General features: G+C 37.5%; 1 protein-coding gene across 1 annotated transcript in view; it reads left to right on the plus strand.

The window, feature by feature from the left end:
• Positions 1 to 7,966, plus strand: part of LOC126246154 (uncharacterized) — a 78,820-nt gene extending 70,854 nt beyond the window's left edge. Inside the window, exons 8-9 of the mRNA XM_049948373.1 lie at positions 3,691 to 3,910; positions 4,030 to 7,966. Coding sequence (XP_049804330.1) covers positions 3,691 to 3,910; positions 4,030 to 4,090 — 281 coding nt within the window. The 3' untranslated portion in view covers positions 4,091 to 7,966. The remainder of the gene's footprint in view (positions 1 to 3,690; positions 3,911 to 4,029) is intronic.
• Positions 7,967 to 22,280: the final 14,314 nt, after the last annotated feature.

Consider the following 22,280-nt stretch of genomic DNA (forward strand, 5'->3'; position numbering starts at 1 on the left):
CTATCATCACTACTACAAGTGACTGCTAAAAGTGTGGCTTTGGTACTGGCAATAATCAGTTATATGACACAAGGTCCACTAATAAGTCCAATCAGTTGTGATAATTTCCCTGGTAGTGTGAGGGACTGTCTCGTTTTTTTTGGAGGGGAGGGGGGACACATGCAGGGTTGTTGAGGGAAACAAGGATGTGTGTCCGAAATGAGGATGTCCAACACACTCCATGAGCAAATAAACTTTTTTGGAAGAGATCTTCCAGAGCTTACAAAGGTATGGTATCTGATACTGAATTCACATTTTACTGAACTGAGAAATATTATTAACAGTATGAATGAACCATTAAAGGTTCTTTCCTATGTGAAATCAGTATTGTAAATTTCCCTTTAATAAAAGCTTGCTGGTGACTATAGTTTAATAATCTGAGGTGCCAAGCTTCAAATTTTGGCACTCCTTGGTATACAAATGTTTTTAAATTTACTGAATATACAGATGGAGCTGAATCCACTTGAAATGTTATTGGCAGTGACTTAATTTGTAAAGCAATGAACAGATAATGTGGAACCCCAGATGCTGTTGTAAATAATTAAAACCACATATTAGTTTGTCCTTTGGTACACTGTGGCCAACTCTGTGACAAGCAAACATTCCTTCACACTGCCTACGAGGTGCTCGACTTGAAACAACCTGGGCATGACGAGCACCTTTGGCGAACAGGTGAAGCTGAATTAGTATCAGTTGTTTCCCTCTGTGCCTAGCCATGACACGGAAGGCAAAATCTGCCTTTTGTCAACTCTGAGTGTAGTGGTGGGGGATGTGTAGAACATTGGAACATATTCAACACAGCAATCTGCAGTTTTGGTTTGGCAGCGTCTGTTGCTGTAGGAATTCTAACCTAGCAATAATGACATGTTTCTGTGTGAAGTGTGCTGTCAAGAAGCCACAACTATCTGTGAATGGTAAGGAACTGAGTCAGCTATTGGCTTCAATTTCCATAACAAGTGTAACATACCAGAAGACCATGGGAGAAAAGAAGCACATTGTTAATCTGAAGTTGTTAATTGGAAGAAGGCAGACCTACCACTCCTCTGTCGCTATAGTAAAGGGAACATGTGCCAACAAAGCATGATGTGATGACCGTGTTTTCAGTGATAATAAGAACTCCTGATATTGCTTGTTCTTGTAATTGTCACTGCTTCATTTATATAGGGTTTTTAACTAATATGTGGGAAACCTCTAGGAAGCGAATAGAGGACTTGAAAAGAAGCAAAAACAATTTCACATGCACATATGGTCATTTTTTTTTTTTTTTTTTAATTTTCTGTTACAGACGCTTTCGTACTGTTACACGTTTGCTTCATTTCAGTCTTTTAGTTTTCAAGTTTCCAGCTTGGTCCTATTGGTATTTTTTCTTTTCATACGTTGTCTTCTGATGGCTAAATGAAATGCGCAAAATGTCTACCATTCGTGTTGTCAGTAGCTTCTAAATGCCATATCATGGATCATCATACTTGTTCCTGTATTCCAGATGTCTCCTGTAACTACTGAAATTCTTCTTGAACACAGTGGACACAGATTGCCAATATTTGCAGTAGGTCTTGAATACAATATGTTCTTGAAATGCTGGAAATTTGAAAACAAAACGACAAACAAAGCAAACATGTTACAACAAAAAAGTATCTGTAATGAAGAAAATTAAAATAATTGACCATATGTATATATGAACTTTTTTGGTTCTTTTCCCCCAGAGGTTTCCCACATATTAGTTAACACTCTGTCTTTGCAGCTGAAGACTGGGCCAAGGATGCATTGAGTCAATTTGGAAGTCTCATCACAACTGTTGCTGGTCTGCAATACGCAATTGTTAGCACAATTGGCTCGCATTTGGGAGGACAGTGGTTGAAACTCGCTTCCGTTGATCCTGATTTATGTTTTTCGTTGAGTTCCCTAACTCACTTAAGGCAAATGCTGGCATGGTTTCTTCAAAAGTGCACGGCCACTGTCCTCCTCTATCCTTCCCTAATCTGAGCTTGTGCTCAATCTCTAATGACCTCATTGTCGATGGGACATTAAACACTAATCTCCTCCCCCTCCTCCTCCTCCTCCTCCTCCAATGTGCAATTGATGTATGGAACACAATTGTTCACAAATCATTACAAAAATATGACAAGACCATCGTAGCACAAGTCACTGTTCTGGATATGAAGAGAGCTAAGTTGGTAGCTGTGAATGGTATGCCATAATGTATCCAGGCAGTCATAGCACTGCACTGCCCACAATTTCTAAGGAGGAACCATTTGTTTACAGTTGGTTCCTCATTGTAGAACTGGGCTGCCATAGCTGTGGCTACAGTTTCATAATGGAAGTGAACGAAACTTGTATTTTTAGGCAAATTGGCAAATATGAGCAGAGTCCAAAGTAACATGTAACAGTGGCAGTAATAACTGAATTAAGCAGACATGTGACTAAGTACAGTGGCATACAGAAATGGCATACAGTGATGGGACAGTGTTCAAGTGATCTCCTGGAGTGAGCAGGATAGTAATGTGACTTCATTTGGTTGGCTGCTTCTGGGTTCTTGCTGTCAAAAAGAGAGAATCTCTCTGCCAGGTAGATGATTGTGTTGTCGGGCACGTCATTGCTGAATTCAGATGTACTAGTCTAGGTATTTTAAGTTTAATTGATTTTTATTTAGTATTTGGTCATGACTATTGTTCTTTATTTCAATTCACCAGGTCTTCCATTGTGCATGGCTGCATTGTGGGTGATATATAGCTGCCAGACTGTTACTATAACCATGCAATGTAAATTCTTTAAGTGACCCTGTCTTTTACTTTATATTTTGTTTTTGATTTAACAATAAATAAATAAGAAAAACTAAAGGTACCCTACATACTGAAGGATTCAATATACAGTATATGTCATTGTATCACATATTATATATTGCATCTCTCAGTATGTAAGGTACCTCTAGTTATTTCTAGTTATTGCTATAATAATGCATTGTAAATTCTTTAAGTGTTCGTGTCTTTTACTCTATAAGGTATTTCCACATCACAAGAAATAATAAGAAAAACTTAATGTAACATACATACTGAGAGATGCAATAGACATGTCATTGTGTCACATACTGTATATTGCATATCTCAATATGTGGGTACCTCTAGTTAGTTCTTATTTATTTCTTGTGAACTGGGGAATAATGGGACTAGGAAATTAAAAGATACAAACAGGTGCATTGTCATGCATTATTGTTGTTTATTATATCATTATTCTGGGTAGCAGTCACTGATTTTATCCAGAAATTGAATTTTTGTAATAATGAAAGAATAATGCTTTAGTTAGTATTTATCAACTACATTTTGATAAATGTCTTGTATTTGTTTTGCTGTTTTTTATGTGTTTGTAAGTTGCTCTGCCAGACTGCAGATATGTACTTTTCATATTAAGTGTGTGTAAGGCAAGCAGACCAATAATATCTGCTACAGACAGATCAATTCAGGACTTTGAGAGAACTTGTTAGTGAATAACTTGAACATATTTGCATCACTTTTTTTATGACTCGATAGTATCACACAATCTTCATGATGTTACACAGATTTAGATATTCCTAGATAAAGAGCAAAGAAAGGAGGTTGAAAGAGATAATTAGTGATGAAAAATAGTGGAAGAAATTTCTTTTCTTGTCTGTTTAAGAAAGGCGACGTTTACGTGAAGATGAATACCCTTTGTTGGTACGAGTTATGTTGGGTCCCCATGAAGATGTTGCAAAGCTATTTTTAATGGATAAACAGAATACAGAAGAAATCAGCAATGAAGTGGCTCAGTTTCTAAATCTCAGCATTACAGAATGCCGTGCTATTCTTATGCGTTATCAGGAAGAGGAAGAACGAGAAACAAAACGCATCAAAGCCAAGTAAGAGACACAAATTCACCCTACTTTTAAAATTCTTTGTGTTATTAGTGTGCTATTTGACAGCTATCAGTCATGTTGATCTATTTATAACTTTTTGAGTACAATTTAAACTTTTCCAGATATCGGGAGATGCGTAGACGAATAAGGCAAAGAATGGATGATCTTAAGGTAAGGTTATGATATTTTGATTTTTCTTTCTTGGTTTGGACTGGGTGGATAGCAGCTGTGAGGAAGATCTGCACATATACTCTACTTCGCTGCAGGTTTATTTTTTCCGTGTAAATTGTTGTTAAAAAGTCAGCAATGTAGTAGAAAGAAAAGAAGAAATGTACTGTTAGGTGTGCTTGGTTTGAAATAAGTGCTATCTGCAAGCTGAACACTGTGGTAGTTTTGAGTGGCTTGTAACTTCAGTAGAAAATTTGTGAAACCTCTCTGCAACAGAAAGCGATTTCAGCATATAGTGTCATGTTTCCACAGTGCAGTAGTTTTCGCTCTGGAAGCTGTTCTGTATGGTGTATTACTGATTACAATAAGTTTGTATTAGTGTCTGAAGTAACTTGATGGGGTCTGATTATGATATTTTCGGATAGATCTGCATGTCTTGAAGTGTTATGTAAGTATTGTTATGAGATATTGATTAATTACTTGTAATGCTTTATGTAACTTGCATTTGAAGCTGGATTTATATGTAAGGCAGCATTCTACTCAGTTCTGCATATAAGGAGCAAATGTTTATGAATTAAGTAATGTAACATAATGGCAGCATTCTACTCAGTTCTGCATATAAGGAGCAAATGATTATGAATTAAGTAATGTAACATAACTAATACCATCTGAGAAGAAAAAAAGTAACATTGCTCTGACAGTTTATTTTTATGGGCACATGAGTAGTGCTGTAACTGTTTTCTTTGGTTGGTGTCATCTGTGAAGAACTGGGTAAAAGGCACCATTTTCATGTACAGAAACATTATTTCACTCCCAGATCTATGATGTAAGTGAATTACCTTACATCCTTCATTTACTTACATTTACTTGTATGTTACTACCAAAAATGTTTGGATGCAAAGCAATCAGGAGATTATTTGCCCTTTGCATGAAGTTAAATTTCTCATGATATGAGGGAAGGAGGTGAGAGTTGTTGGACTCATAAATTATTAGATACACACACTCCTCAGGAAGTCCTCAGCTCATGGTCTAGTCTAGTGGCGAGTGTTGCTGCCTCTGGATCAGGGTCCCGGGTTCGATTCCCGGCCGGGTTGGGGATTTTCTCTGCCCGGGGACTGGGTGTTTGTTTGTCCTCATCATTTCAATTGGGACTTTGTATGGGCATTGATGACTGCATAGTTGAGTGCCCCACAAACCAAACAACATCATCATCATCAACTCCTCAGAAAATATATATCACTGCACAGTATACAATGTTTTTCAATTCATTCCCCCCCCCCCCTCCCCCCTTTTCCTCTCTTCCCAGAAGTCACATATATCCCTTGTCTTTTCATCAAGTACGTCTTGGCATTAGGATGATCCTGGTAACACAGAACATTTGAAAATATTTTCAGCAGTATGAGTCTTACATTTTTCAAATACTTTTTGTGAAACACTACCGCATAATTAAATGCAGATGATTTCATTTATAAACGAGATTTTGCTTTTAGCATGAACACTTGCAGCACAACATGCATTGCACTGACATTGGAATATGTTTTCCTACTTCAGAGCCAACTGAAATTATGTAGCTAGTTAACCTATGATTGTGTCAATGGTGTTTTATGAGACATAAGGTGGAGAACATTTGGAGGCACTGCAGTTTCTTATTTCTGAAGCGTCTCCTTTACAAACAAGAAATAAAGACCTGCAAGATTTAATGATTAATAGTGGAAATCTTACATACTCTGCATGTTAGTACTAAAATCACTTTGTTTATGTGTCAGTTACTACCTTTGTATTTTGCTTGTGTCTGGTCATGATGCCATATTCTGTTTTTTATTGCTTATTTATTTACTTATAATGACATTTACATTTCTTATTTTCTTACACTATTGAAACTAACATGAAGCTCTTAACACAGTTTGTTATGGATGAAAGTACGGGATACAAACACTCATAAAATGGCTGTTTTTCACTGTTTCTATCCAGAGTTAATCATGGAATTTGTGCTGTATTTGTATAAGTGATACTTGGTAATTTTGGCACATGTCTTATTTTTATGTCACAAATCTATTTATTTGTAGTGTAAGATGAATAAAAACATGAAGTGTTTAAGTAATGGTTTCAGGTAAAGACTGTTCCGAGCATTCTGCTGACAGTTTTTGGTCTAAAGTAATATGGAGGGAAATGTGTTACACTATTCAAAAAAGTTGCCCAAATAGTTATCTTTGCTTTCATATACATTTGTACCCATACCAGAAAAACATGTATTTGCCAACAGAGATGATGCAGTCATTTCTGTATTTGAAAAAGACATTTTTGTATTTTATTTTTTACATTTATTCAATATAATGATTGGGTGAAAGGACTATCAGACCTAGAGCATTACTTTGATAAATTTACATGATTAAACCTTTTTAGTTTTTTTAGTACTGTACCATATTGTGTGCAGATAACACCACGTGTTTCATCTAACTGTTGTGATGGTGATTGTTCACTTTGCCGGGGGTTGTATGTTTTTGCTACCCTGTGAGATGTTCGTGTGCAGCAATCAGATCAGACCACATTTCCAACAAGCTTTTCACCATATTAACAAGAAATATGTTATCAGGGCTCCAAAAGGATTTTCATGGTTTAATCTACCATGGATAACTACTGGAAATAAGTTTGGCAATAATACTCTTTTTGTGATGAATCATTAACTGAAATTTTACGTCATAGAATATGAGAGAATCACACTTTATATTTCAATATAAACTGCATGTTCATCTTTGCCCAAGACTTCTATAGAAGGTGTGTTTCTTGGTACATTAATATTTCACATGCAAATAAATTTATTACATGACTGGAAACCGACTAGAATGCTGCTGAATAGTTTTTAACTTTATGGATTTATAATTGCACACTATTTTGAATCTTTTTCAGTACTAGTTGAAATATACTCAAATTTGTCTTGGAGGCTATGTGAAAGAGAAAGAAATATTATTTGAGACAATATTACATTTTCTTATGAAGAAATATTACTTGAAAACTGGTTAATAACATCATTAATATTGTCATTAATTTCATTGAAAAGCCTCTTTTTATTGGAAGTTAGTCTTTTTTATGTGTAGTACAATGTTTTATATTGTGTGGTCAAAGATGAAACTGCAGATCTCACTGTCATGGGAACTGTCAATTCAGCTTTTTTGTATTTTGGGACAGTAATTCCAGTCATCTAGTAGTGTATAGTTACAAGTCTTTAAGGCTTAGCTGAAATACTTAGTTCCTTTCATATAATCTTAAGTAATAATTATTTGCATACATTTTTGAGCTGTTGTGCATTATCTGTTTTTGAGATATATACGGTATTCATATGTTATTGTTATGTAAGGGGCATGTTTTAGACAGGCCATTTGTTAATACTCTAGGCTGTTTGTTAAAAACTCCTTCAGCCATTAGAAGAAATAAACATTTTTGTGTATCTTTTTCTGTTTCAAATGGTGCTGTGTGTGTATATGTTGAGAGTAAACTCTCCTTTTCTTTTTTCAAAGTATAACTTTTCGATGTCTAATAAGATACCAGAAAGTCCTGAGTGTAATGCAAAGAATGGAAGGGGTAAATGTAACCACTCACTATATATTGGAGACTGTGAGCAGTTGATTTGCAAGGCACACTTGCAGAGAGAGTTGCCTGAGCACTAGATTTTTACATCTGTGTGTGTGTGTGTGTGTGTGTGTGTGTGTGTGTGTGTGTGTGTGTCAGAGAAAGAGCATTGTCTGGAAGCTTTCAATTTTATTTATGTCTGCTGCTCAACACTTCAGTGACACAGTGAGTGGTTACCTTTATTTTTAGATGTATCATTCATTTAGTTTCTCCCCAGAGAGAGAGAGAGAGAGAGAGAGAGAGAGAGAGAGAGAGAGAGAGAGAGAGAGAGCACATGTTGTAATAACAATAAGATAATAGATAAAATTTGTAAAAGGACCATTGTGTGTTACAAATTAGATGCTCGCAGAGGATAATATAGAGTGTAATGTGCATATATGAAAGCATCATTTTACAGAAATATTTTATTTCACTTAATTTTTGATACTGAAGCATACATGCTGTTGTTGTTTGAAGCATTAAATCATTAATGACAAAAAATTTGAAAATAACTGAAAAGTCTAAGATCTTGTTGAAACTTCAAATTTTTGATTGACCTGTTATGGATACTAACATACATCACATATATTTTAGAGACTTGTAATTTCACTTACAGTGAAAATTTAAATTTTTATGTAAAACAGGGATATTTTGCATTTACCTTGTCTTACAGCATTTCATGGACAGTGAAAGATTTGGGTGTAGAAACAGTGATTCTGTTTTGTGTGTCACCATACACTCACCATTACAGTTAAGTCATTATGTATATGGTTGAGAAGTACACACATTGGAGTATCACTTGTTAGGGAACTGTAATACTGCTGTTGAGATATATGGGTGAAGAACTGTTAATTCAAAAGAATGAAAAAGAGTAAACTTGTTGAAATTCATGAAACAGTTTTTATGATTGACAAATTAAAAGAAAATATGGATGTTAATTAAGCTTTAATATACATTTAAAACAGATTGCCGTGAGAACTAAATATTGCATTTCATTTACAGAGCTAGAAGCTACGTAATAATATTGTCATACTTTTAAATTTTCAGTGTAAGTGAAAACAGTTATTTGTAAATATATCTCAGACAGAAGAAGAAATGTCTGGTGCAAAGCAACATAATACTAAAGTAATTGCATTCTGTACCTTGCAGTTATGTTAACATTTGTAAAAGTATGTTATCTGTTGAGTAACTGACTGATGTAATGACTTAAGTGTGAATGAGATGACTATTTCTCATCTGTTGTGTTGTGTGCTGGATTGTACAGCAGCAGGATCTGTTTGAATTATGATTGTGCTGCTTCACTTGTTTCTGAAATCACACGATTACATTTAGCATAAAGGAACTGGATAGTGCGTGCTGGAATCATGGACTGAAGTTGTTAATTATATTAAAGTAGGAATGAAGGAGAATAAGAGTGTATGCGTGATTTGTCACATTTTACTGTTTTTGTTTTTGTATGAGGTACAGTACTGATTACTAACAAATATGCAGTACAACAAATTCAGTACATGGAATTGAATCTCTGTTTAATCATGCAAGTATAATACCTTGCAGATGAAGTTTACAGTAACAGCTGTCATTTGTTTTGAAATACATGTGCTATTGGAGGAATAATGTGGACTGTTATAGTGAGTAATCAATTTACAGCCTATTGTGTTCCGTAGCATATGGAATGTGCTTTTGTCTGTAGTATTAGAAAACTGAGTGGTTGCATATAGAATTCTTTGTGCTGTTACTTCAGTAAATGTGTGTCATATTTTGAATGAAAATATGTAATCCGTTTAATTTGTTCCCTTGGTTAGATATCTTACAACATAGCCTGATAAAAATAAGAGAGAAGAGTTTTTTCCCCAGGGTCTTATTTACAGAGGATAAATAACTTGCTTTTTTCCCTTTATAAATTGTTTCAGTGGTATTTACATTTATGTAAAATGAAGCAAAGGCACCCACTTACCTGCCGGGATGGTTCCTTTGAAAGGGCACGGCCGATTTCCTTCCCCATCCTTCCCTCACCCGAGCTTGCGCTCCGTCTCTAATGACCTCGTTGTCGACAGGACGTTAAACACTAATTTCCTCCTCCTCCTCTCCCACTTACCTATAGCTCTGAGTGATGTTTTGCACATAGGAACATACAACAGAAAACAGTATTTTCACTAACTTTGGAGCTTTTGCTCTTTCTCTAATAGAAGTACACTCATTCACACACACAGCCATGCAGACATCCAGACATACACACCCACACCCACCGCCACTGCGTGTTTCTATGTACCACACATCAAATCAGGTGAATGGTTGTTTTTCCTTTATTTTAAGTCTTATTCCATTCAGGAATTTCCATTGAATTTTTGTTTTTGATGTACATAATTGTAAACAACTTCGTCTTTGTGAATTATGAAAGTAATGTGCATTAATTATTTTTGTGTGGTATTTACTAAGATATAGATTTATGTATGTTGTAACTAAATATATCTTGCAATTATCTGTTTTTCTTATAAATCATCTGTCTCCATTCCATTTCTATTGTAGACTTTTCTGTATGAAAGCAAAGCAAGAATTGCACTGCCAGCCAAACTGCAGTTTTCTAAGAAAAATGTAATCATTGTACAAATCTGTTGAGTTACGTATTAAAGAAGCAATGTGCCCATGACTGCATAAAAACTTTACCTGCATTTAATTTATCAGTGTACATTTTATACTGCATTGTATAAATATCTTTTCTTGTAGTATTGATTTTGATTTTGCAGTAAAGGTAACAGAAAATAATGTATATTTTTTATTAATCTTCCTTGTGTGTGTGACAGTTGCTGACTGTAACTCAGCATCTTCACTATTTGATGAGTAGGAATTACCCTTTTCATAATATAATTAGACAGACAGAAACATGAATATATGGAGCAGCTTTCATCACCCTGTTTGTCAGTATTAGGTAGCCTACACACCACTGGTGCACACGCGATAGCCCTTTCATTGATGCGAAAGGTATCTGGCACACTAAGAATCAGTTCATCACAAGTTCTTTGATACCACTGTTACAAGATATCTAATTCAGGTAAACGTACAAATACATTGGGGGCTCTGTTCGCGTTACAAAACTAGTATACATTGTCACCCTGATGAAGACCACTTCCAGTATCACCATACACCTAGTGTTATTTTACTGGATGATGCATTCATACACATAGAAGAATTTTACTAAACTGATTGAAGCTACAGAAGCCTACGAATATTTTGTGTATAGTTACCAGAGAAATTTTGTTTCATTTGTCATGAATAGCAGTAGGTAGTTTCATCAGCAATGATAGAGAAAATCATTACCATAAAGAAAATCATTACCATATTGCCTTTCCTAAAACCAAACACAGGGTGTCTGAAGTGATAGAAATCAGAAAACTCAACATAAAGAAAATATTGAGGTATTTCTACAGGTTTATCACAGCTGAACTAATCCAGTAGAGTAGGGCTTCCCAACCTTTTAAGCTGGCGGACCCCTTCTCCAGTCGAAAATCCATGGCAGCTCCCTAGTCAGTCAAGAGCTCAGTAACTTTAAATTTCAGAGTGAAACCCATGGGAACTGAAAGCTTCTTAATGCAAGTGCCATGTTCCCAATGACCCCCCCTCCCCCCCCCCCCCCCACCACGAAGTATCAATAGTCTTTGGTTTAGAGATGAATGGAAACAACTTCAAATTAACAATCCAGTTTGAATTTCCACTGTACCCAGACACTTACTAGTGGATTTACTCCCTTTGTTCAACATACTATAGCCTGATTAAAATTACTTGGTAATTGACATTTCACACGTTGGAGCTGCCTTCCTCCAGGTCATCAGTCCCTAGTCTTACACACTATTAACAGTTTAACTTCTGCTAAGGACAACACGCACACACACACACACACACACACACGGAGGAGGACTCAAACCTCCGGCGGGAGCGTCCGCGCAATCCGCGTGGCTGTGAAGAAAAGAGGCAGACCCATGACTCGGGATACAAACACATCACGAAAGAAGAGTGGCCAAGGAATTGCCTTTAAAGGACTATTGTGACATCTGTTGTGCAATGTGTGGGAATACATTCACCCAGTTTACATGAGTTTCCAAAACCGGATTTCATAAGCCAATGTCCCAATTCCGCCTTTGGTTGGTCAGGTAAACACTTCAAAATCGGTTTTAGAAATGTGCTTTTAAAAAAGCCGTTTTCCAGTTCCACAATCGATTTTTGTGCCCATGTAAACAGCTCGGAAAATCTATTTTTATGTCTTTGCGTATCTACTGAACAGCAGCTGTCAGTCCATAGCCAGCAGCTAGCAGGCGGCGTTGTAACAGTGTACTGTCAGTTGGTAGCTGGCAACTGGCAGGCGGCTTGTCAACAGTTTAGCCACAGCTGACAACTTCAACTACTACTTGGACATTATATCGTGGCAGTCAGCCTTGACTGTAAACAAACAAGGAAAACAATTAAACAGACTTCCTTATTTTTATATAAGAAGACAAAGCATTTCACAGAACGTAAGACTTTTTTCTCAAAGGAAACAATTCTGGCAGAGGAGGTTTACCTTTCACAAGGTGGCATGTGACAAGTCCTCATTTGTTTACACTCGCATCCAGTTACCACAATATAGTGTCAGACTAACAGCAAGTAACTGTAATTGAAGTATAGGCAGGCCATATTTTTAACTGAGAGGACGGAATATATTATAAAGAAAAGAAATTAGCTTTAGAGATCATTTTAATTTTCATAACAAAAATACCAATGCCAACAAAATTCAATTAATAATTATTTTGTAAATGATAGAAGACAGAAACAAAATTCCTACAGAGTTATAGTTCAGGTACGTTCACTGAGCATCTACAAAGAAAAATGCTTTCTTCTTTACTATAGATGAGTCTGTAGGAATAATAATGGAATGATGTGATGGTTGAGGGTGCTTCTGCTGACACAATTTTGAAAAGTTGGGTTCAGTTCTTGACAACTGGAGATGGATGTCTGGTTCCGCATCTAGACAGCTTCGGTATTTGGTTTTGTGGGCAGCATAGATCAAGAATCCAGATTCACACATGTATATTGTGGCAAACGGAAGAAGTACACGTTTTGCCTTTTCAACAAGGGGGTAGTATTTCTTGTTATCCGAACGGATCCAAAAGTATGAGTAACCGTCAATGTCAAAACTTGATTTCAAGGTAGGATACAGTGAATGGGTTGACCTCCCATTCGTATTTCTGCAGCTTATCATCTTTAGATGTTGGGAAATAATGCTCCAACAATGACATCAAGCTTCGGAGATGTTCCAGGATTTGATGAAACAAATTGTTCCCAAGCGCCAATGTTTTGTTTTTCAAAAACACCTTGAGAAGAGGAAAACACTCGACCTCCCCCTCCTCGACACTCTGCCCAAAAATTGATTTTCCTCTTGAATGCTCGAACTTTGTCGATAGCAGTGACCTTTGTTTCACTTTGCCCTTGGAGTGAAATATTCATTTCGTTCATTTTGGAGAAAATATCTGACAAATAGGCAAGTATACACTGCCAATTTTTGTCATTAATAAGGTCTGCTAATTTGGTGTCATGCTCCAAAAGGAAAGCTAAGACTTCCAATCTTAATTCATACAACCGAGAGAGTGCATTCCATGTGAGAGCCACCTCACTTCTGTATGGAGAAGCAGGGAACATGGAAGGCTTCCCATATCTTCCACAGTTTTGTGAAAAGTCTTGACTTCAATGGCCTTGATTTTATGTAGTTAATGATTTGAATGGATTTGTCTAAAACTTTCTTGAACGAAACAGAATTTGTTTTGTAACTAAAGCGTATCTGTGAAGAGCACAATGACTTCTGCTGCAATTCTTGGCGTTTTCTTTTATTTTCGTTATTGCCCTGACTGTAGGACCCTTCATAGCTTTTGCACCATCTGTGCACACATCTATGCAATTAGACCATGAAACTTCATTAGTCCTTATAAAATCATCCAATAGACGGAATATTTCAGCACCTGTTGAGTTGGCAGGTAGTGGTCTGCAAAATAAGAGGTCCTCCTCAAAACATCCAGAATATTCATAATGGACAAAAGCCAATAAAATCGCTAATCCTGCAACATTGTTGGATTAATCTATCTTCAGAGAAAATGAATTGTGTTGGATGCAAGAAACAAGAGTGTCTTTCACATCATTTGACATGTCAACAATGCATCTCGTGGCAGTATTGTTTGATAATGGCACCGAAGATACAAGCTTTACTGCCTTTTCGTCTAGCATGCAAGAAATAATATCAATAACACATGGCTTTATGAGATTTTCCGCAATGGTATGAGCTTTGCCTGTTTTTGCCACTCGATAACTAACCAAGAAAGAAGCTTTTAATGAATTTTCATTAACTGTTTTTGCATGAGTTTTCATGCAATGCTGAGAAGCAGCTAGTTCAGCATTCTTCCTTTTGAAAAAATCGATGTCTTTAGCCTGGAAATCTGGGCGAGTACCTTCAAAACGATGGCGCAATTTAATTGGAACCATTGAACTGTTCGGTAGGACTTGTGCACAAATTACACACTGAGCTTTACCCTCCTTTGTCTCCATAAAGCCCATTTCTAAATAGCTTTAGCTGTACTTACGCTTCTTGGTTATTTCACTTCCACAGGGTATTGCAACCAATGGAGTACTTGCAGCATTTTCACATAATAAATCCGGCTGTGGAGCTTCTTGTGATTGTTCTTCCTTTGGTCGTCCTCCCTCCTCATTCATTTCAACTGGAAACTTCCCTTGTTGTAAAGGTGATGGAGAATCTGCATCCTTCTTCAATGATCCTGACTCCAGCCACCGATCCATGTTAGAAGTAATAGACTGGTCATAAATCGATTATGAAATAGGTAGTGCACTGACAAAGCAAGTTTAACATTTAATGATGCCTGGGGCCACATACGTGCCAGCGAGTGCTGTGATTGGTCAACAAAGCTCGTTCCACACGGGCATAAAAGGTTTCACGCATCTAGCGCCATGAGCCGGTGCGCAAACGACCCCCGTATTGTTGCAAAACAGTCGATCAGAGAAGCCACATTCTCCGTCACTAAACTATGTATGCGTTCTCACTTAGGAACTGCAAGGGCTGCTTGGGAATACGACCTGAAGTAAAACTACACACGTTTTTCACACACACACACAAAAGGTGATGAATTTGATTTTCACACTTTTATTCAATAATTTTACTCATTATTTTACACAATTTGGTGAAAGGTGGCCACGGACCCCTAGAAAGAGCCAGCGGACCCCTAAGGGGTCTGCGGACCACACGTTGGGAAGCCCTGCAGTAGAGTAAATGAAGCATTATTTCAAGTAAAAGGTTGTTCTTTTCGAGCAACAGATTTTGTGTCGTAGGGAACTGTTGATCATTTAGCTTCCCATGTAGCCATTGGCCGTGTGATTGTAGAAGCTTATGGCAATTTTTTGTGGTATCCTACTCGTGGTAATGAACAGAGGATTCCAAATTGTCACTTGATGTAGGATTCTTCAAGGTTATATGGCTGGATACCTACAATATCATGGTTACTTACTTCTCCCCATTCCCCGTCGAAGAAATAACCAGTGGTTCCAAAAGTTAGAAGAGCTGTTATGTGCTTTTATGTTTCTGTTGGTTGCACTGGGGGTTTAACCTCCTCAAGGTACGCATTGGTCAAGATAATTTACGTACTTTAGCCTACAAAAATTTGGAAATAGACCAGCAAAGTGACAGATTCCCAAAGTCAGAAAATTTATGACCCTAATTAATGCAAAGTAAATGTGCAGATGATTTTGTTTGTTTGAGGAAGATGTAGTTATGGCCCATGGAATGCGATCAAATATTGTAACATTGACAATAAGAGAGGTCAACGAGGCTACTAGCTCCACTCTTATCACCATTAGTGACTATGTTTTTTTTTTTTTTTTTTTTTTTTTTTTTTTTTTTTTTACCAGTATGTTCTTACCATGTATGTCAAGAATAGTTAGATTGTAAACTGTGTAGTCTCTCCCACTATATGTTTCAATTTCCACACTTAAACTTTGACGAGATACAATATGACTTTCAAAACCAGGATCAGTAAACTTTGGGCGGGGCTCTTCCTACTTATTATCAGTTTGCATGGCTAATGTGCAAACACTGTATTTATGTGTAGAGGAATGGCTAAATATGTTTCTGCATTATCTCTGTAAGTCATCAGATTTTCTCCGCTTAGGGACTGGGTGTTGTGTTGTCCTAATCATCTTCATTTCATCCCCATCAACGCGCAACTTGCTGAAGTGGCGTCAAAATCGAAAGACTTGCACCAGGCGAATGGTCTACCTGACGGGAGGCCCTCATTACACAACATTATTATTATTATTATTATCATTATTACGAACCATTTAGCACCCATTCTTGGGCATGAGTTTCTTCCAAACTTCACTACACAGTACATACTTCAACTTTTCGCCTCCAAGTTTGTGCTGTTTCTATCTTTATGTTGGCAATCCATCTTCCACTAGGTCATCCTCTAGATCTTTCATATCATGAGGACTTTTACAGAAAATCACCTTCATTCATCCTCCATGATTTCGCCTCACTATGTGCCCAGCTTTATTCAATTCAGTTTTGTAGCAGTCACTGTCATGTCCTTAACTCCTGTCTTTCCTATTATCCATTTGTTTTTCCATCCCATATCTTATTCCCAACATGCATCTTTCGATTGTTTATTGGACAAACCTCAGTTTTTGAATTGTTTGCATGTATGACATCTGGATTTCACTGTTTTAAGTCAGTGCTAGCTGTATGCTTTGGTTATAAACTTTCAATTTTAAGGTACATTGAGAATTTGTCTCTGAATGCTGCATTCAGTTTCCTACATGAACTCCAAGCCATTTTCTTCTTATTCTTTTTCTTCCTGAAATGCTGCTGTGTATTAAGGTTGTTCATAGAGGCTTTCCAAGCTTCTCTTTTCTTCCACAATCTGTCATTCGGTATTTCCTTCCATTACAGGCCTCTTCGATTCACATCATCCTAGATATGCTCTCTCCATCTTGTTCGTGGTCTTCCAATTGGTCTTTGTCCAGATTCTGCCCATTCTAGAGGTCGTATTGGAAGTCTTTTTCATCCCATGGCCGGACCATTTAAGCATATTTCTCTCCATTGTTTCTTTTAAGGGCTTGATCTGTAGGGTGTTTCATATTGTTTTATTCCTTATCCTGCCCCTTCTTGTCTTACACAGGATACCTCATAGAAAGTGCAGCTTTGTCCTCAGATCTTTCTTTGTCTATGTCCAAAATTCTGATTCGTATGTCAAAATTGCCAGATAATTTGACTTGTATATCATGATAATTGCTTTGGCAAATATTTTGTAATTTCTAATTATGTATGAAATACAATAACAAAATTTTGAACAATTTTCTTTCCTCTCTGATTTCATCCTTGATATTCCCTTCTTTGGTTAATTCACTTCCAAATACTTGAAAGCATGTACTTAATTAAAAAGTTTTCCATTACAACTTAAATCCTTTATTTTTTTCATTTTTCCTGGTGATTTTTATTACCTCACTTTTTCTTAAGCTTATTTCCATCCCTACGTCTTCTACTACTCTCTGCCAGGTATTTAGTTGTTCTTCCAATTTCTGCTCAATTTCTTCCCAAATCATCACACCAACTGCATTTGCTATGATATTTTATATCTTCTGCTGTTGTGTCTTAGTGAACTTTCCATAGGATGTTGCCCATGACTACATAGGGTATTCATAAGTTAGTCATACAAAAGTAACCTTTAACAATACCAGAGAAGGAAAGTTGCTACCATATACTGGAGATGCTGACTCGTGATAGGTACAACAAAAAGATTCACACAATTAAAGCTTTTGGCCATTAAGGGGAGTTGGAATGCCCTATCTCGCCAATGTTAAATTTGCTAACTTTGTGTACCTTTTTCTTTGGAACTATTATCTTCAGAACTTTGAAATTCTGGCAGAGGTTTTCAGCATATATTGTGAGCCCACTGAACTAGAACCAATGTTTTCTTTTTGTTGGTATAGTATTTATGAATTTTTTACCATTAAGCCATTTTTTATTGGAAAAAGTATAACATAAACTTCCCTAGTTCAGAGAATAAGCCAGTTCTTGTCATGATTCTAGTTCAGTGGCCTCTTTGAACTGTTTTGCAGCATTTCTGAAAATTTGAATGTTGTTGGTTGAGTGGTTTATGAGATAAAGGTACATGTAACACTAAAAATGTCAAATGCCAGAAAATGCGATTAAAGTAATTTATTATGAAAATTCACAAATACCTTTTATTCTATTATCAAAAGTGTCCAGCAGAGTAATCAGGGTCATCTTCTAGTTCTTCTTCTTCACCTAGAAGCTTTCTTCTCCTTGCTGCCCTTGCTTTTTTTGTATTAAATTCAGCTGCATACTGAGCCTTCCTTACTCGCACGCTGTCCAGAAGCTGAAGACCTCTGATGGTGTTGATACCAGGAGCAATGCCGAGCCTTGCCATGACCTTTAGCCTACCCATATGACCATCATTGAATGAAATAACAGCATCACTGACTCCCCATTTCAATGTTTTTATCCCAACAAATACATTCTTAGGTACACGAGTCCAAATGAGGTTGTTGAACGACTCGTTTTGATTCTGGGTACAACCATGAAGACATTTTCGCAGAAGATCAGGATGCCCCAAGTCTCTATATATTGGTTTAATTACTTCCATAACAGCCAATGGAATATAATTTTTATGGTGATAAGGATCCCCAGTAGCTTGAGATTTTCTATAATTGCACCATGACTGAGGACCATCTGGACAAGCAAAATGTTGAGGATTATCATCAGTTGATGATCGATGTAAATATGTGGCCCATACAGCTTGTCTCATTTCCTGCAAATTATTTGCATTATTTCTTATTGCCATACCATAGTATTGTTGTAATTCATTTATAATTTTATCTGACAGGCGACCTCTAATGGTTTTACCATCTGACAAAATTTTGTCCTTCAGATTCTGTTTCAGTTTCCTTAGACGAGTGCCCATTCGTTTCTGAACATGACCGACACATTCTAGTTTAGTTATTGTCTTATTGACATATGGCATGGATTCTGTAACACTTTTGTATGCCTTGGAGTCCCCATCTCCAAGGAATTTTGTGTAAAATACTCCCCGTTCTTTTTCTGATCTGCTAAACATTTTCACAGCAGCGGCAGCCTCCATGCCTCCACTCGTACCTTCATAATTCTTGCTACATATGTGAGCTGCTTCTTTCTTACCAGATGCACAATGGTAACAATGTTTAGTGAGCACTTCATAGTCCAAAACTTTACCGCTGTCCACACTAGTAACAGTAGCAACAGCATTTTTGGATGTGTGACCCCTTTTCTGCCAGGTTCCATCAAAAGCAACAGGGATATCTGGGTTTCCTTCATTTATATATTTTGCTTCACTGGCAGCAGCTTTCATTGATAAATCTGCTACAGACTGAACAGTATCTCCTATCACTTCAGTGTAATTGTCAATTTTAGCAGGTGGAGGTGGAAGATTCATTATGGCACAAAATGTTTGAGCAGCAGTATGTCCTTTACCAATTGCTCTCATTGCATACATTAGCCTGATATTACTCTCAAACAAATTGCTACTGCATGTTTTAGAGCTCCAAAAACAGGTCTCATTTTCACAACTGGCACAAACTATAGCAATTTTGCAGGAAAGTCCTATAGAGTTTGTTATGTTCATATCAAAAGAACCTCCACAAAGATTACAACACAAACATTTCTTCATAAACTCAGTAAAAACAGGAAAGTCGACTAAAACATATTGTTCATTAGAAGCTTCATCTGTAATTTCACTTGCACAGTTTGATAACTTCTTTTTTGATGCACTGGTGGGCGTGTCTCCTTCACACATCTCAGCTGTACAAACGTCAGAACTTTCACCAGCATCAACAGGTGCTGAAGCAGAATCACTTGAACAAACGTTATTTGTAAATCTATTACCGCGAAACTTTCGCTTTTTAAATAATGATGCACTCCTAGGCATCGTAGAAACTACGCACTCACCACTGAAAGTCAAAACAAGACAGATAACAAACTCCAAATGAGCGACAAACTAAACTCGAGGCTCAAAACAAACACTCACAGATCAAAAACTGAACAATAAACACAGCTAGTCGTAAAAACAATGGTACCTATGGAAGGATCAAAGATTCTACAACTGAAGAGTGAAATCCACAGCCTTCTATATGTAATGTTTTCGGAAATGCGAAGATTTAAATGTGTACAAATCACAAGATGGGTAACTTTGCTGGGCGCACATGTAATTTTGAAAAATTAAATAAAAATACTTCCAATTGGAATTTCTTAACAAATTTTGCACCATTTTAAGCAGAAAATTTCAAATTAAGTTATAAGGTTAAAAACTGAAAATGTGAATTTTTTCCATTTTCCGGCATTCCAACTCCCCTTAAGGCCTTTGTCAGCAGTACACACACACACACACACACACACACACACACACACACACACACACACACACACACACACGCGCGCGCGCGCGCGCGCAAACGCAACTTGCACACACGTCTGCAGTCTCAGACGACTGAAACCACACTGCGAGCAGCAGCACCAGTGCATGATGGGAGTGGTGACTGGGTGGGGTAAGGAAGAGGATGGGTGGGGAGGGGGAGGGATAGTATGGTGGGAGTGGCAGACAGTGAAGTGTTGCAGTTTAGACAGAGGGCAGGAGATAAGGTGCGGAGGGGGGAGGGGTTAAGTAGCAGAAAGGAGAGAAATAAAAAGAAATTAAAAAGACTGGATGTGGCGGTGGAATGATGGCTGTGTAGTGCTGGAATGGAACAGGGAGGGGGCTCGATGGGTGACGACAGTGACTAATGAAGGTTGAAGCCAGGAGGGTTAGGGCAACATAGGATGTATTGCAGTGAAAGTTCCCACCTGCGCAATTCAGAAAAGCTGGTGTTGGTGGGAAGGATCCACCTTAGGTGTAGGTCTGAAAGGTTACAGGGGTGAAAGATATGCTGTAAGGATAAATCACCTCTGTGCAGCTCAGAAAAGCTGGTGGTGGAGGGGAGGATCCAGTTGGCAGAGGTTGTGAAGCAGCCATTGAAATCTTGCGTGATATTCTCTGCAGCCTGTTGTGGCACTGGGTGGTCCACCTTGTTTTTGGCAACAGTTTGGCAGTGGCCATTAATTCTAGGTGAAAGCTGCTTGGTTGTCATAACAATGTAAAACACTGTGCAGTGGTTGCAGCAGAACTGGAATATAACATTGCTGCTTTCACAGGTGTCCCAGCCTCTGATGGTGTAGGATAACCCTGGGCTGGAGTAGGTGGTGCTGGGTGGGTGGATTGGGCAGGTGTTGTATCTGGGTCTCCTACAGGAGTATGACCCCTGTGGCAGGGGATTGGGGGTATTTGGGATGGGAGTGGCATATTTATAAACACCCTGCTTTAATAAAGCACACACTTCCCATTTGAACCCATCTGTCCATTTTAAACCATTCTGATTTTTTGTCAACAATTATAACACAATTTATTGCTTCTCACCGTATAGAGTAGATTTTGAGTCTTAGGCAGGCTAGACAGGCACAACATAAGGATTGCTTTACATTTGAGCTTTTGGCCAAAAAGCCTTCTTCTAAAGTAGAAAACACACATTTTCACACAAGCACAACTCACACATATGGTCAAGCCATAGGTCTCTGAGGCCTGAGACAGTGGTTGTGTGTGTGTGTGTGTGTGTGTGTGTGTGTGTGTGTGTGTGCGTGCGCGCGCACATGCTGCTTTCGGAGGAGGTCTTTTAGCCAAAAGCTCAATTATATAGCAGTCTTTTTATCATGCCTGTCTGCAACTCAATGGCTCCTCTACATTGGGAGTAGCAATCTATTCTTTTCATAATATTTTCGTTATTTCAGCCTGGATTTTCCATTATTTGATAACACAATTCAGGCATTTGTTGTTTATGTTTCTGTTTCTGAGTTGGATTTCTTTAGACAATTGAAGTCTATTCAGAACCTGCCATCTCTCTTCACTTGTATCCCTGTCATAAGCCTTTCTTATACCAATGAATGCAATTATGATGTCTTTCTCAAATTCCCATTTCCTTTTTTACAATGTGTCTGACTGTAAATATGATATCTATAGTTGATCTTCCAGGTCACAGCCTTATTATTATTATTCTTCAATTAATTTTGCCAGCTTATTCCTTGAAGTGCTTGTCCACTTGTTATTTTTAGTGGCTGTAAGAATACAAATTTTATAATTTTATAATGTTATTTGAATACATAATCATCAGGCACTCACAACGATAAAATATTGAGGGGTATACACCCAAAGTCATTTGAAGTGGAACTGTTATATAAATCTAATTCTGGGGAATACAGCTGCTGGGTCAAGGTTTGAATGTCAGTTTTCTAAAGTTTCTCAATGTTTTCCTCGAACAGAACATCGCCTACCCTCCAGGGATTCCCTTTCGAGTTCCCAAAGCACCTCTGTAACACTTCCATGTTGTTTGTACATACCAGTAACAAATCTAGCAGACCACTTCTGAATCACTTTGATGTCTTCCTTTAATCTGATCTGGTCCAGATCCCAAACACCAGAGCTGTACTCAAGAA

The sequence above is a fragment of the Schistocerca nitens genome, chromosome 1, assembly GCF_023898315.1.
Source record: "Schistocerca nitens isolate TAMUIC-IGC-003100 chromosome 1, iqSchNite1.1, whole genome shotgun sequence".
NCBI classification, from domain to species: domain Eukaryota; kingdom Metazoa; phylum Arthropoda; class Insecta; order Orthoptera; family Acrididae; genus Schistocerca; species Schistocerca nitens.